Raw genomic sequence first — 17,503 nt, 5'->3', positions numbered from 1 at the left:
TACGTTGATGGCAATCAATTTATTAACCGTCTTTGTTGCCACAAGTGTTGACAAAACCAACGCGTTGTTTAATAAAACACAGGACATCGTTGGGGGGGGGGGGAAGCGAAGAAAAAAATGTACGGTACCAACACGGAACAGGTTGAATAAAAATAAAAAATAAATCTCAGCGCCTGAGCATGTTTCACTCATTTATTTATATAACAAAACAAACCTGCTGGCAAATTGACCATGAAATTCGGTTAAGAGATGGTGGTGGGGGGGGGGGGAAAGAGTGATTTTGAGAATGTCAGTAGGAGGAGGGAGAGGAGATCCGGAGAGGAGGGGGGGGGGTGGAGAGGTGATGGGGGGGGGGGGGTACTTGGCTCTTTGTAAAAAAAAAAAGAAAAAAGGGGATTTTGAAACGTCGCGTTTGCAGTGTCAAGACACGTGTGCACAAGGACGAGCCCGGCCGGTCTCCTCTGCGATCTTACTTCTCTCGGGTGGATCGCTCATCCGGCAAACGCCTGCAACGACAACGCCCCACCACAACGCGGTTCATCCTCCTCCTCCTTCCTCGCCTTCGCCCGTTGTCACGGGCAACGTCGTCGTAAGTGTGGTGAATACTTAGCGAGTCGGCACATGTTGCGGAATCTGCCAGTCATCTCACTCAACCCCGTAACGCACCACAATTAACCCCAAGGCCTCAAAAGTGCACGCAGCCTGGCACAAGCGCCGTGGGGGTCATCACCGCCACTCGGTGGTGAATGGCGGCTGCCTGTAGTAGCTGCCTGTAGTAGCTGCCTGTAGTAGCTGCCTGTAGTAGCTGCCTGTAGTAGCTGCCTGTAGTAGCTGCCTGTAGTAGCTGCCTGTAGTAGCTGCCTGTAGTAGCTGCCTGTAGTAGCTGCCTGTAGTAGCTGCCTGTAGTAGCTGCCTGTAGTAGCTATAGCAGTTGTAGAAGCTGCTGCAGGAGCTATGCAAGTTGTACCTGGATGAGGGAGGGGCTCTCTTGGTTGGTTTCACTCCTCAGTAATCGCCTCGGCAGCCACGACGGGGGCCGGGGCGGAGGTGGGGGCGGAGGCGGGGGCGGAGGCGGGGGCGGAGGCGGGGGCGGAGGCGGGGGCGGGGGCGGAGGCCGGGGCAGAGGCAGGGGCAGAGACGGGGGCCGGGGTGGAGGCAGAGGTGGGGGCTTCATCCGAGCCCTAAGACAGAGGCGAGACAGACAATGGGAGAGGAAGATTGTCAGCTCGCCCATCATTAAAAAAATACAGTAAATATATTTTTTTATGTTTACAGGTAAGCCTCCACTCAACGACACGGCTCTGTTTCAGACGCGACCCGGCCATCACAAATGATAGCTCAACGAAGTGGGGCTTATCACGTGGAAATTTACGAGCGCGCGATGTTGTCGATTCTCAATGTGGAGGGGAAAAACTGGAGGACCCGGAGAAAAATCCACATGACCACTGGGAGAGAGACGCACAGAATCCAAATATAAAGCAGGCGTCAGGGTGGACATGGATATCGGACCCAGGTCCTCTTGCATACCAGGCAAGGTAGTTAACATTTCACCACCATTAACCCGCTGGGCCATGACACTGGAACCCAGCCGCGTGTCTCGACTCCACTCGTACAGGGTGCCAAGGTGGGGGAGATGTCAACTCCGTCGCCTGGTACGCAGCAAGTTGTGGGCTTTGCCCGGCAAATAAAACGGTCAATTTCAACTCTCAAATTTAATTGCCAAGTCTCAAGGACTCCCATTCTCACGCCGATGTTGTTATTCCAAGACGTTGCTAAAACCCAGCCTTCTCTTCGAGAGCCCTCGCTCGGAGACTTTGTCCAGCCCCCCCCCCCCTACCCTCACTCTGAGCGTGCCAGAGAAGCAGCCACGCAAAACCCACCTTGTTGCTGGAGTCCTCCGTCGCAGTCGTCACCGCCTCCGTCGCTCCCTCGGCCGCCGCCCCCTCGGCCGCCGCCCCCTCCTGCTGCTGTTTGGGCTGTGCCGGGCGGCGTGGTTGCTGCGTGCGACGGTACTGGTGGTAGTACGGCCGCCGGTACCCGCCGCCGGGGCGCCGCTGCTGGGCCTGGTTCTCCTTGTCCTCTCCGCCGGCCTCCTCCCCCTCTGCCTGCTGCTGCTGCTGCTGCGGCTGCGGAGCGCGGGGGCGCGGGCGGTACCCACCGCTGGTGCAGCGAGCGAGGCGGGGGGGGGGACGACAAGTGGCGCCGGTATAAATTACCGGATTCGGGAGTCAAAACCTAGAGCCGCGGGGGTTCGTAGCGCAGCGTGCCAATCGCTACACGACCGCTCCCCCTATACACCACAGAGACAAAGATCCTACCGTATAGGCTTATCAGGCTGTCGGGGCAAGCGCTGTAAGCGAGCAGCACCTACGAAGGCCCGAACGGCACGAGAGGCGTGGGCGGCCAGCACCACGCCCGGCCGCCTTCGTCTCCCCAGTGCTGATGTTTTGCACACCGCGCCAGCGACTAATTTTAGGCCGAGTCGACCTAGAGGAGGCCCAGGACCGGTCCAGACAATAGCCACTGGGTGTTAAGCCACTGGCGTGGACGCGCAGGACACGCGCGCGTGCTGGACATCGGCACTGACCGTTGGTACGGCTGGCGGAACTGTCCCTGGAGAGGGCGCCGGTTCGTCGCCGGCGCTGCTCCTGCCTCCTCCTCAACGGCCTGCGGCGACGAGAGCCCGGCGGCGGCAGCAGCGGCAGCGGCGGCGGCGGCAGCGGCGGCGGCAGCAGCAGCGGCGGCAGCAGAGACAGAGAATGGAGCCTTCAGCCGCCGGAGCTCCCGTGGAGCTCTCTCTCTCACACACACGCAGCCACTTCTCCCGGCACGCAGCATCGACCGAGCAAGAGAGTTCTACGTACACACGCGTGTCCGAGCACGCACCACCCCCCCCCCCCGCCCTGACGTGTGCGACCGCGTGCGCGGGGGGGAGCGGCAGTGTCGCGGTTAGCGCGCCGCGCTACAAACCTGGCGAGCCGAGTTCGATCCCCGCTCAAGACCAACCATCGTTAGCCTTGCGTGCGTGCAAGTCGGGGAGGGAGGGGGGGGGGGGGGGGGGGTCTGTCCCGTGAGCTACAGGCGAAACCTCAGCACCCTCACACGGCCTCAAAGCGCACCGAGCCTGGCACAAAGCACTGTGGTCACCGTCGCTTCGCGGCAAACGGTGGCTTTGATTGCGCGTGTACGTTTGTAGACACAAAGCGGGGACAAGTCATGCACGTACGTAGAACTTCTTCCGCACCGTACGTAGCCAACCGTGCTAATCGGAGGTGCGCGGGGGGGGGGGGGGGGACAACAATAATGGGGTAACCGAGTGGATGAGGGAAGGAGGGGAGGGGGAGCGGGAGGGGAGTCAGAGTGGGGGTGGGTTTCTTACCGCAGCGTCTCCCCCTTCTCCATTCTCCCCGCCCTCCTGGTTCTGTGTTAGGGAGCCAGAAGAACAAGACGAACACACACGGTGGGGTTAACGCGCTGCGGCGTGTGTTCACCTTGCACGTGCTAGGCGCTGCCCCCCGCTTCACAGCGAATATTAAAGGTCCAGTGGCGAGACGCTCGCAAGAGGTGGAGAGGACAATGTGTGACGGAGTCGCGGTCTGGATTAGAAAATTTCGACCGCTAATTACTCGACTGGAGGTGGTCCTGGCTCAACGAACGTCACGAATGATAAATAAAAATCTCGCACACACAACGGCAAAGATCCCACGTATAGCCTTAACAGACTTTTGAGACAAGTGCTGTCAGCGAGCACCTATGAAAACCGGCATGGCGCACGAGGGGGCGGGTGGCCAGCACCACGCCCGGCCGCCTTTGTCTCCCCAGTGGCGATCTTTTCGCACCGCACCAGGTACTCATTTGAGCCCGAGTCGACCCACGGGAGGCCCAGGACCGGTTCAGATAATCGTCACTGGCGTTAGCCATGAGCGGGAATACAGCAGGCGTCAGGGTCGGGATCGAACCCACGACCTCCTGTACACCAGGCGAGGTAGTTAACATCTCCTAGCCAACGCGGTTTAGGGTGGGGGGGGGGGGGGGGGGTGCACATCTGGACTCACGTTGGGGCGCCGTCTCTGTGGGTAAGAACGACGGTAGCGGCCCCGGTCGGCCGCGTAGCGACTGCCCTGCACGGCCGCGCCGTCGGGGCCCGTCACGTTCGCCGCCTCCGCTCCCTGCACGGCACGTGGGGGGTGGGGGGGTGGGGGGGGGGAGGGACGAGCAGGGAGGGAGAGCCGCTTTGGTGTTTGTGGAGGAGTAGCGGCGCGCGATTGTATGCGGCCTTGCGCGCAAGCGCACGCGGTAGTACCGTGCGCTCTGACATGCGTACCGACACAAAGATACACCGATGCTCATGTCGGCAACCTGCTCTTCAGGAGATACTAATAGGTATACCACTGATAAATAAAACACACATTTTACACGTATAAAATTACACACGTGGTGCACGAACAAAAATACATTTCGTGATAAACGCAAGATGCACACACACACACACACTGGCAAACTGATACATGCACCGGCAGACGCACGCCGACACAGACTCGCACCGTCACCCACAGACGCACGCAGTCCAATCTCTCTCTGTCGAGGGGGTGCTCGCCAGCTTTGCTGCCGTCCGTACCTTCTCCCCCTCGACCACGTCGAACTCCACCGTCTCCCCGTCACCCACGCTGCGCAGGTATTTCCTTGGGTTGTTCTTCTTGATCGCCGTCTGCCGATGAACAAAACGCGCAGGTGGCGGGGCGGAGGAGATTAGGATTGTTCGTTTGTCAGCCCGTAAATTGGTTTATCCTTTCGACTGTCTATTCATTTGGCCCATCTATCTATTTGTCGAACCCTCAATCTATAACGTCCATCTATTCGCATGTCTATCCTTGCATTCATGTGTGTGTATCCATCCATCTGTCCATTGAATCGTCTGCCTTTCCATTCATCCGTTGGCATTTCCAACGTCCGTAGCCATACATCCGTCTGTCTATCCCATCTGTATCCATCCATCTGTCCATTGAATCGTCTGCCTTTCCATTCATCCGTCCATTCGTCCGTTGGCATTTCCAACGTCTCTAGCCATACATCCGTCTGTCTATCCATCTGTATCCATCCATCTATCGGTCTGGTCTTCCACCTTTTGTCCGTTGCGAGCTGAAAATAAAATCCCGAGGGTTCGGAACCCCACAATCCCCAACACGCCTACCCTGTACAGTTACTGCCCCCGACTCTAACCCTCCCTCAGTCTCACTCCTCCTCGAATAAAGAATCAACCTTCTACTTTCTATTGGAACGAGCCAAAAGCACAAATGGCCTGTATTGTGCGGACGTGTAACTTGTTTACGTTGCCCGAGACGAGTGAAGTTTCGTTGAAGAAGGCGACTTTGATAATCGATCGTTGCTATGAATTAAGACAAACAAACCCCCTGCTACTGCCACATCTCACAAACAACAACAATTACAACGCCATCACAACAACAGCAGCAGCAGCTCACCTGATGGATGAACACATCTTCCTTGGTGTCGTTCCTGGGAGCACGAGGCGAGGGGCGGGAGAGAGAGAAATGTACAATTATTACATTTATTTTCACACCGATAAACACGTTTTCACAAACGGCATTCGGTTCCGTCTCGTGTTATTTTAAACAACCGTAGCCACGCGTTAATTTTAAGCACGCGAGTTTTTCCTAATCCGAGTGCGGTTTACAGGCCTTGGGGGGGCCTGCACGGTGGCGAGATGTCAAATACCTCGCCCGGTCTACAGGTAGTCGTGGGTTCGATCCCGATCCTGACGCCCGTATATTTGGGGTTTGCGTCTTCTCCCCGTGGTAGCATGGATTTTTCTCCGGGTCCTCCGGTTTTTCCCTCCACATTTTAGAAACATGCGTAAGGAGTATTTGGCTGCTAGAAATTTCCACGCAATGATAAGCCACTTCGTTGAGCTATCATTTATGGCTAGATCGCTTCTGAAAAAATATAAAATAGCTCAGTGGGCCTAACCTATCCCTGACGCCTGCTGTATATTTGGAGTTTGCGTGTCTCTCACTCTCCCCGTAGAGATGTTAACTACCTCGCCTGATATACAGGAGGTCGTGGGTTTGATCCGAAACCTGACGCCCGCTGTATATTTGGAGTTTGCGGTGTCTCCCTCCCCGTGGTCGTGTGAATTTTTCTCCGGGCCTTCTAGTTTTTCCCCCTCCACATTTATAATCAACATCACGTGTTTAGAGTATTCAGCTGCTATAAATTTCCTGCGTGATGATAAACCACTTTGTTGAGCTATCTGTGGCCAGATCACTTCTGGAAAAAAAAAGCTAAACAGCTCAGTGGGGCCTTACCTGGTAAAAATATAAAATAGTTCAGTTAGTTTACGTTCAGTTTAACACGTAGGCTTTCGTATGTGTAGGAGAGTGAATCCTCAACAATTACAATTAGAGTGCGATTTGTTGCCGGTTATTACATCAGGCTTTCGCCTAATGTGATCTGGCTGTCGCCTATTGATGCAAGTTGTAATTACTGCCAAAACGTCTGACCCGAATTGTAAATGTTGTGGATTTAGTCTCCAACACAACGGTGTGCTGTACTAGTAACGATTTGCCACGTTCTGTTTACGTGACAGACCTTACTAATTGGTTGCGTCGGGTGGTGGCGGGTTTAACGACACATTTACGCGATCTAACCCAAAAAAAAAAACGCATGGATAGTTCAGTTTCAATCCACGACGAAGCCGGCGGGGTTTAGTGGCGCGTGGGGGAAGCTGGAGAGACGCGACGCTCAATCGTGCGTGGCCGCTACGGGGAGGCAAAACCACGCGGCGAGAATACCCGCGCCGCATGGTTTTTGCCGCCTACTCTTAAAAATGCATCGTTCGTGGGGACAGCTACTGAACAAAAGGACATCTGAAAGTTGCACTGTTGGCATTTTTTTCTTGTTATCGACTTTAATAACGACGTCTCAAATGCGTGTCGGGCAACGTGAGGACACCGCTTAGGGGAAAGCCTCTGGCTTACTGCTTCACTCGCATTTTGCCACCCACTTCATTTGACACACCCCAACACCACCCCGTGGCCACGCGGCTTTCGTCCACGCTGCTCAACAAGTTCAAATAGCTCTTGGGCAACGTGAACTTGTGGTTTTAACGAGGGAGCGATAAAGAGAGTGTGGGGGCGCATACCCCCGCCCCCCACCGCCTAGGAATCCAAGCGACATCGCCGTTCAACCATTTACTTGAGACTCCGTCGGGAAAGTAACTCAAGAGTGTCCCAGACTACCGCCGCCATCATAGATTTTTCCTGTATCATATTCAGGGATCGTGTACCGAATAGGTCCCTTTTTAGACACTTGGATTAATTTCCCTCCCCAACTAATTTTTTTTGGCACTGTATCACGAGGCCAAGAAAGGTATATTTAGAATTCTGACAGCAGGGAATGGACTGCCTCATCCCAGACCAGCCCTGGAAGATGACATCGCCAAACTAATTCTGAAAGCGATTTCATTATAACTCCCAATTACGAGTAGCATACAATGTTTGTCTCAAGTAAAACCGAAACTCAGGAGAACGAATGATTCATAATAAACGTTTTTGGGTTAGATCGCGTTATTTATGGATGTGTCGTAACCCTCCACCACCCGACACGGCCAATCAGTAAAAAAGGATCATCGGGCAATTTGCCAGAACCATTCCAGCTGGATGTAATAACCAGCAAAACGTCGTACTCAAAAATTGTAAATGTTGTGGATTCACTCTTCAACACACCGGTAGGCTAAAGTAGTGAACCATTTGTCTTTTGTCAACGTGACAATTTTTTACTGATTAGCCGTGTCGGTGGTAGAGGGTTACGACACATTTATAAATAACGCGATCTAACCCAAAAACCTTTATTATGAATAATATTGGTCGCGAAAACCTATGTGTTAAAAAGAACGAATGAGCCCAATAAAGTGAAAAAAACATAATATATTAACGATTTTTTTGTGCTGTCATTGGGGACGCACTGGATCAAGCCCCCACAACTTAGTATACCGGAAATTCCGGTTTCATCACAGGGCGACTTAAAGCAAGATTAAAAAAACGCTGTAACTCGGCAGAAACCGACTCACGATCTCTGACACGACCATTATGAGCGCTCCCACCCCCCCCCACCCTTGAGCTACGGATCTCAGACACGACCATTAGGAGCGCCCCCCCGTGCGACGGATCACAGACACGACCATTATGAGCGCTCCCCCCAAGCTACGGATCTCAGACACGACCATTATGAGCGCTCCCCCCAAGCTACGGATCTCAGACACGGCCATTATGAGCGCTCCCCCCAAGCTACGGATCTCAGACACGACCATTATGAGCGCTCCCCCCAAGCTACGGATCTCAGACACGACCATTATGAGCGCTCCCCCCCGAGCTACGGATCTCTGACACGGCCATTGGAGCACCCACCCTCCGGGCTAAGGATCTCTAACACGGCCGTTATGATCATCCACCCCCAAGCTACGGATCTCAGACACGACCATTATGAGCGCTCCCCCCAAGCTACGGATCTCAGACACGACCATTATGAGCGCTCCCCCCAAGCTACGGATTTCAGACACGACCATTATGAGCGCTCCCCCCGAGCTACGGATCTCTGACACGGCCATTGGAGCGCCCAGCCTCCGGGCTAAGGATCTCTAACACGGCCGTTATGACCATCCACCCCCAAGCTACGGATCTCTGACCCAGCCATTGGAGCGTTCCCCCCCCAGGCTACGGATCTCTGACACGACCATTATGACCATCCACCCCTGAGCTACGGATCTCTGACACGACCATTTTGAGTGCTCCATACGAGCTACGGATCTCTGACACGACCATTATGAGCACCCCCCTCGAGCTACAGATCTCAGACACGGACATTACAAGCACCCCCTGAGCTACACGGCCCCCTCCAAAACGTCTTGTCTGGTGGCGGTGTCTCACCTGTTGATGAAGCCATAGCCGTTCTTCACGTTGAACCACTTCACCGTTCCGAGCACCTTGGTGGCTGCAAAAATAAAAACCATCAGAACGTCAGACGGGGAGGGCGACAACTGCTACCACTCACCCACACCACCCCCTACGAAACACATTCCAACGGACTTCGCCTTCAATGCAAATGACAAGAGGTGGGAACTTCCTCGTTTCGATTGCCAGCGGAATGTCTCTCTCTCCCTCTCTCTGGTGGGCAAGGAGGGTTGAGATTCTACCCGATGGCAAAAGGGAGGCTCAGAGGACTGCGACGTCGCGAGCGCGCGTCGAGAAGCGACAGAGACAACGCCGATTCGAAGGGCGACGACGCCACTGCCTGCCTGCCCATTCCACCACAGGAGGAGCAAACGGGAGAACGAAGGCGGGAAGGAAGGACGCGGTGGAACGACATTAGACGGCTGGTTGTTAAGAGAGACAAGAGGCAGAGTAGAGAAGCACGTGGAGAATTAAAAGCCAGGCAGCAGACCTCCTCCCCCCCCCCCACCACGTGCTGACAGGACTTTGAGCTTAGAACTTGTGATGCAAGCTTATGGATTATGCAAGAGAATGGGTGTATATGCACGTCAGTGCATCTCCATGTAAGGGTAGCGGATGTGACTAAAGGAATATAAAAGTACGTGGAGACAACAAATTGGACCAGCGTCATCCCATGCAATGAAACTTTTAGCTTCAGAGAGTTCACTGGTAGGTGCCATAAATGGCATTTTGATTATGAATTACCATTTTCCTAACCTTGATACATTATAAAACCAAGCCCTAAACCCTTGCAGATCATCAATCACAGCATGTTTGTAAAGGGAGGACCGGTTCCGGATAGGACTTGCCACCGATGTTAACCACGGGCAGGAATCCAACTCTGCAAGCCGGGTACAGAGCACGGGTGCGCCAACCACTGCACTCTGCCGTACTCACAACGTGGCATCAACTCATTTTTATCTACCCCAGAGAGACGACGACGATGATAGGATTAGTTGAAAAACAAGGCCAATAATTTGACCTAGGCAGCACCCAGCTGGATTACCATGGCACACAAGAAGAGCCCAACCCAACTGTTTTTCTCCATCGTCACGCTCTTATTTTGTACTCTTCACGCCCACGTGCTCCTCCTCCCCATGTACAATGGCGTGTGCATCGCTTCCTCTTGAACAGCATCGCCCACACATTTGCGACCCAATGGGCAGGGGCCGTCCATTGACGTATTACATCCAACACTGTGCCGTCGAAACGCAAGGGACGGAGGGGTTCCCACCCCCCCCCCCAAAGTGGGGGGCCCGGGGCAGTCACCCAGATTCCCCGTGTACCCTAGGGATGGCCCTGCGCGTGGGTCACAGTGGCCTCAGGACAATCGTAGCCATCGGCCAAATGAACGGGAAGACGCGCTGCAAAAAAAAGACATCCATTTTTTTCTCCCTTGTAGACATCAGAACCGAGGTCAACAGGAATTAGATGTCAGCGCTGCATTGTTGCCTATCAACATTGACAATTGCGTTACTGTCGTTTCAACAGCCACAATTGTCACCGACCCACGACGTCCTGGAGACGTGTACACAACATGGTTGTGCGAATATCCCACGAGCTTGGGGTTGCCTGTGGTCATCATCGGCGCACTACTGTGGCTTGTCTTACATTTTACATTCATGAAGGTGATGCTGTACATTGGCCTGTTGATATTCTGATGTTTTAACAATAAGAGTATCTCAATCCCTTAGCTTTGAAAACATCAGTCACTTACCACAAGTTAACGTAGGGACATGTAACCAAGCGATTAATCAACATTAGCAGGGCTTCGAGAAGTTTATGTTCCCAGTGAAATACAACTGCGAGTTGTTGTTGCTGCTGTTGCTAAGAATTGAGCAATGTGCCCCGAGTCAGATTCCAGCCGCAGCTAACATCAGAGTGGCTCGTGACAGATCTAAACCCTCGGGGACCTGGCCCACCCAATCTCCCCTTCATATAAACCAGCGTGGTGAAGTATGGCATAGTCAACCAATCCGCGGAGGCCTTCATCCGGCAACGGATTGACAAATTCGCACCTGTCAACCCCTATTCAGACCTTATTGGTCACCCCGTGCCCTTTTATAAAAGTCCCATCACAAGGGAAAAATAAAAAATAGACAAGTGTTTTTTTGCCCATATTGAAACGGCTGTACAACGTATGGCCCTGAAAACTCAATTTCCCTATACAAGAATAAAGGGTAAACCTTATGGGTTGACTGGTATGCAAATTTGCTGTAAATTACAAATTAAATTGTTATTACTCAACACATTCTCTTTTCCGTTCGAAGTGAAAACTCCACGGTCACATGGCAGGGATTCAGACACTCCTCATTCCCTGTAAAGGAGCAGCTTCTGTATTCAGCGGCGCGTTGCGAAAACTCCACGTTCGTATGCCGGGTGCTCAGCAATTCCTTAAAAACAAAGTTAACTTTCGACATAACTACCTTTTACAAAGCCCGTGTTAATAGAAATTACACATTCGTATGACGGGGACCAGTAACATCAAACTCAAATAGTTGTCCAAAGCTACTGCCGACTTTAATCCAAACCAAGCAGCTGGTCGGCCAGCGTAGTTTGAGGCCTCCATTCCAGCGATGGATTGACCAAAAAGGGGACCCCCGGTCAAAAATCTTAAACCTCCGACGATTTCGGATCCAGCGGTGTTGCGAATTCATCATCATCATCACCAAAGTTCAATTCACTGCTGGCTGAAGGCCTACCCCCGCTCGAGCCGAATTCACCGCTCCAATCTCTCTGCGTCACCCCTCTCGTCGCTGCTTTCCAATTATTCAACCGCTCGTATTTATTGAAACGACACGCTCTTGCGAAAGTATGAGGGCGAAACTAACGCGGCACTTAAACCAAGCCCAGGTTTCGGCTAAATAAAATTCCCGATTCGCGAGGCAGCGGGTGAGCAAGCGGCGTTAACATTCCAGGTGATTTAAGGCCGCGGTATCGCACATTCACTGCGGTTACATTTTACATAAAATTGCTACTCATTGTGTAATAACCCCCCCCCCCCACACCGAGGCTAACCGTGGTTAATAATAAGGCAGCGTAAATTTTGATCCAAAGCTTTTGTGACTGCAGGCATTCATAGTCTTGGTTCTTTCGGTAAAGTCACCGCGTAGAAGGGAAACAATAAAATAAAAGAAGGCAGCGTGTTTGTTAAATAGAAGGGCGTTAATAGGCCGGAAGCGGACAGCGTGGCAGGGACTCACAACCAGGGCCGCCATGTGCTCACGCGCTATGTACAGTGCTGTACTGTACAACAGCACGATTAACTCGTAAGCGACGAGGAAGCGGACGGGCGCGACCAAAAGTTCTCTCTCAACAACAGCGCGGGGTAAAGGCCGCGAGCGGACACCGTGGCGGGGACTCGAACCAAGGGTCACCATGTGCTCACGCGCTATGTACAGTGCTCTACTGTACAACAGTACGATTAACTCGTAAGCGACGAGGAAGCGGACGGGCGCGACCAAAAGGTGCGGGGGGTGTGAGGGGTGCGAGTCGGGCGGCCAAGGCACCATCAGTAAACATTCTACGCACTCGATAAACCCAACCCTCCGCCATTAAACATAACACAAATTTTAACTTGTAAAAGTTCGGCAAACATTTGAATTGTAAAAGAACCCCCCCCCCCCCAAACCCCACATTCTAAACCTCCCTCCCCTAACCCCTTCGGAAGTTGGCCTCGCCCGTGACGTCACAATACCAACTACGGTCTCGCGCTGTGGCGGTTGGAGCTCGCGCGCGCGCCTTCCCCCCACCTTCCCCCCACCCTCCCACCCCCTCCCCCCCCCTCCTCCTCACCGATCACTTTCTTCTCGGGCTTCTGCGGCTGCGTCTCTTCGGCGTCGTTCGCGGCGGCGTCGTCGTCGTTGACGGCGGAGTCGTTCTCGGCGGCGTCGTTCACGGCGTCGACGACGGCGGCGACGGCGGCGAGGGCCTCGGTGACGATTTCGGCGTCGCTCATGATGGCTGTTCTTGTAGCTGCCGTTTCCGGTGGTTTCGCTTCGCGTTGGCCGCGGCTCCCTCAGACCCCCCCGTTGGCTTCTGCTTCTCTCCTCTCCTCACGCGCGCGCGCGCTCTCTCTGGCCGGAAAGATGGTGGACACCGCTTCGCCCCCTTGAGTAGGGCCGGCGCGGTGACGTCACCGCCCCCTTCGCGCGACGCTCTAATGGGGCGGGGAGGGCGGGGGATGACGTCGGCGGAGACGGCGGACCAATCGTGGCGCGGGGTTGTTGGGGACTTTTACGTTTCCCCCGCCCCCCAGGCTCCACCCCCTTTACGCCCCACCCCCACCGGGATACGCCTCGACGCGATGATGTCATGACGCTCCCCTTTAACCAAATGACGTCCGGCACGCCTCGACGTGATGATGTCACGTGATTACGTCTGCCGGGCGTCAACCGATTCGGGGCCATCCATTAGGTAGCAAACCCCCCCCCCCGCCCCGAATCCTATAGATCGACCGATATTTAATCCACGCAAGAAACGATCAAGGATTAATAATATGAACGTACTCTTTTGGTTATTTCGGTAAAGTAAACGTAGGTATAAAATAATTAACGACGTTTCGGGCGCACAAACAAGCGTCCGTCATCAGGTGGGAAAGGCATGGTCTGCTGCTGAGGCAGGCTGCTTTAAAAATGTTCTAAATTGGTGTTGCTCAAGGGTGTTTGTTTTTTTAGTAAACAGCACACCGCCGGGCTTGCGTTAAAGAATTAAGTCGCGTACCTTTAGAACGTTTGTCTAGTGTCCGCTAGGTTCAAACGCCGACTGAACCCAGTCGCGAACGGGTTTTACGTGTTAATAGGAGTTTCGTTTCAACACGCACAATGTCAGGCTGAAGCACAGCAAGCGTTTCTCCTGCTCTGTTTTTATCTCTCTCTCTTAAGATTTAGTAAAATCTTTGGACAAAAACGTCAATCAACCAGGTAGGGCGTTGACTGTTGTGTTGCTTTTTATATTTCTAAGTTTCCTAGGGTTTTATTTTCTCTTGTCATTTGTACCTCCTGATGATGAGTGCTTGTGTAGCAATCGAAACGTCGTACGCTGCTATTTAATTTATTATTTTCTCTTTCTACGTCATTTTACCGAAAGAACCAAAGAGTAAACTGAACTGTGGCTCATTTGAAGGCCAACGTAGACAAAGTATTTTCGAGGCTTCACACCCCCCCTCGTTTCCTCTGCGTACATTGTAGGTAGACCCCCCCCCCCCCATACGCACGCGTACGCATTTGGGTTAACCCACCCCCACCCCCCATGCGTACGTACCCAATGGTTGGCCCCTGAATCCCTCGCGTGCGGAAGGCATCACATCAAAGTCGCGACACGCCTTTGACGTAATGACGTCACGGTAGTAGCATCCGTTTGGGGTGGTGAGGGGGGGGGAACGCGATGATGTTCAGGGGCGTTTGCGTACAAGCGCGGTGACGTCACACGATTCCCAACACTTGAACGTATTCCGGCGTGATGACGTCACGTATCAAACCGAAACGGCGCGATGACGCCACGGAACTCCCAACGGCTGATAGCTTTAAAATGACGGATGGAGTTACGCGATTACGTCATAAATCAACGATCATCCCTCGACCGCTTAAAAAATATTCATGGTACTTTCGGTAAAGTCACGTAGAAGGGGAAACAATAAAATAATAAAAATATGAAACAATAAACTTCTCACTACGTTTCGACTGCAACACAAGCAATCATCAAGTGTGAAAACCACAGCAAGAAAATTTGAAAAAAGTGGCGTTTTTTTAACGTTAGCACAACGGAGAGCGATTTGGCAGTTTCAGATGGACGAGTCAATCTATGTTCGGAAAAGAGGAGGGGGGAGACGAAAATTAATGTATGCTGTCTGAAAGCCACCGTAAGCGTGAACAATCAATTAAGACCCAAAATGGTTTATCAAATCCTTCCAATGATTGCTAAGCCAGAATCCATCTTCTCGGTTGAAATTGTCTCTGTGTTTGTATATGTGGATAGCCTCATGAACGAATCTCTCATGGTAGCCAGATGGCTTGCAAAGAACCTCTGTCTTGGAGAAGTCAATGTCATGTGAGCCCACTGAATTATAACAGTGATCTGCCACGGTCGAGGTGTTGGTCCTACCGTGTTTTAGGTCTGCTTTGTGTTCACGAATGCGGTCCGAGACATGTCCATCTGAATAACTGCCAAATCGCTCTCCGTGGTGCTAACGTTAAAAAAACCGCCACTTCTTTCAAAATTTCTTGCTGTGGTTTTCACACCTGATAATGATTGCTTGTGTTGCAGTCGAAACGTCGTGAGAATTTTATTGTTTTATATTTTTATTATTTTATTGCTTCCCTTCTACGTGACTTTACCGAAAGAACCACGAATGTGTAATTAAGTGTTGATTACAAACTTTGTTTCCGTTCTTCCGTCAGTTGCGAGTGTTTTTTTCTGTTACGGCTATTAAGTCACACCCGTTAAATGTGCCTCACTTTTAAAACAATTCTACATACTGTATATATATTTTCATATTTTTATATTTCTTGGCAAAACTGATAGGTCTCAAAACAATATCTGTAGATAATTTAATGGGGTGGATAATAAGAGTTGGAGACTACCTAAAACCAAATGAGAATTACGTTTTTTTCAATGTTTTCTGATAATCAGTGGTTTGTCTGGATCTCAATCTCATTCACATGCCCGTTTAAAAACTGGTCATCAGAAAAGTTTGTATTTCTTTTATTTTAATTAGGCCCCATGGCGTTCCTAGGCAGTCTCCAAACCTTAGCCACTCTGTCTCTCCAGCCTATCTGTTTACGCGTTCCAAGGAAGGCGATATTTCCCGTAAAACGTCGCTAATGATATATTGTTTCTCTCCGTGACTTTACCGAAAGAACCAAGAATATGAATCCCTGCAGTCACGAAAGCTTTAAATAAATAAAAAATAGTGTTATTGACAAATACTTTTAGGGTTTTTTTTCCATCTTGTTAATGATTGTGCACCACTGCCAATGAATTATACGTCGCTAGAAATGTTTGTTAATTAATTAGTGGGGAGGCTCGATAATGAGGTGATGACGTCACAACATCCACGCCCTCCCCCCAACATCTCCTCCCCCCCAAAACCCGCCCCTCGTAAGACGACAGAACCACGTGACCACGGCTCAGGGGAACGGGAAGTGGGTTGGTACAACAGGGGTTATGTAATCGCCCCACCCAACTTGAATCCCCCACTCGAACAACAACAACAAAAACTCAACACGTCCGTCAGTATACAATGTCTTTATTCAACAAATATATAATAGGCGACGTTTCGGACAATGGTCCCCTTTTTTTTCTCTCATAGCATAATAATAGGTATTGCTGCTGCCACGCCTATTTCCCCACCCCAATGGTTCACCCCCCACCTCCCCCAAGCCCCTCCCCCAACCCCCCTCCCCCAACCCCCCCCCAAACCTCCCGCCCCCCAAACCCCATAACCCCCCCTCCCATCTGAGCACCCCCCCTCCTGAACCCCCCCCCCCCCCCCTGAGCCCCACCATTGGTATGAATGGCCACATGGCCACACCCCCCTCCCCGCACTGCGGCCCTCCTTGGCCGCATGGTCGAACAGCACACGTGGCCGGTTTCCGGATCGCTTAACTTGAAAGCGTGGCCTTTGCCATAGCCAATACTACAATGATCCGTATTTGTTTTATATGAGAATAAATCTGAATGAATAACACTGTGTCGCGGGCCTTGAAAGGAAAATGATCGAGGAGGCTGGCGACGTTTCCTTAGCACGTAGATGAATGGAACATTGAATGGAAGGCCATGCAAACCGAACTATTTGACCATATGCTACGAAACCCACAGAGACACGAAGAGATACGTAGAGACTCATAGACACATCCGTAGAGATACATGAAGACAACTATACATTCATGTAGCAAACCATTGCAGGGTGCGCTCTTTCAATACACGAACGCTCCTGAAGCCCTCTCAGACCTCAACATTGGCGTTTAACTGCTGAACTAATTGCCATCAGACAGGAGGATAGAAGATAAACCAAAGCGATATTATATAGACTGTACTTTATGCCATGGGGGCTGATGAGAATTACATTTCACACATCCAATTAGCACGGTTGGCTACATACGGTGCAAAAGAAGTTCAGCATATTATACATGGTTATAATGTGCCCTCATAAGCATGGAGTAGAAAAAAATAACTCAACACATTTGTCAATAACAATTTGGCCTTAATAGATAAAGTAATAGGTGACGTTTCGGACAAGAACAGACAGCCTAGAGAGGTAGAGTGGATGAGAGTTGGAGAGTGATACTTTAAACCAAATGATGCTTAATGATATTTCAGTTAAAAAAAATACATTGTTTTATCGTATATTAATTTTAATCATTCATAAACTTGATTTGGTGATGCTGCTGCTGCGTTGGCAGTAGTGCGCAAAAAGCAAACAACAACAAAAATTCAACACACCCGTCAACAACACTGCCTTTATTGAAAACTTTGGCGACGTTTTGGGCAATGTCCCT

General features: G+C 51.6%; 1 protein-coding gene across 2 annotated transcripts; it reads right to left on the bottom strand.

The window, feature by feature from the left end:
• YBX1 (Y-box binding protein 1) lies at positions 1-13,153 on the bottom strand. 2 transcript variants are annotated; one of them, XM_076072922.1, is made up of 11 exons: positions 12,801-13,153; positions 8,943-9,006; positions 5,481-5,514; positions 4,619-4,708; positions 4,056-4,169; positions 3,380-3,421; positions 2,588-2,667; positions 1,881-2,160; positions 1,084-1,181; positions 968-1,047; positions 1-506 (listed from the first exon to the last, which is right to left on the bottom strand). In XM_076072922.1, exons 1-10 carry the CDS (start codon positions 12,961-12,963, stop codon positions 999-1,001), a joined length of 1,014 nt encoding a protein of 337 aa, XP_075929037.1. In that variant the 5' UTR covers positions 12,964-13,153; the 3' UTR covers positions 1-506; positions 968-998. The 2 variants fall into 2 exon arrangements, with proteins under 2 accessions (XP_075929037.1, XP_032823980.2); XM_032968089.2 differs by having other exon boundaries at positions 968-1,181.
• Between the last annotated feature and the right edge of the window lie 4,350 nt (positions 13,154-17,503).

Source organism: Petromyzon marinus, chromosome 39 (genome assembly GCF_048934315.1).
Source record: "Petromyzon marinus isolate PM22_M1 ecotype Great Lakes invasive population chromosome 39, UKy_Petmar_22M1.pri1.0, whole genome shotgun sequence".
NCBI classification, from domain to species: Eukaryota; Metazoa; Chordata; class Hyperoartia; order Petromyzontiformes; family Petromyzontidae; genus Petromyzon; species Petromyzon marinus.
The sequence above is the reverse complement of the archived record's forward strand: the minus strand, read 5'-3'. Positions and strand labels throughout refer to the sequence as shown.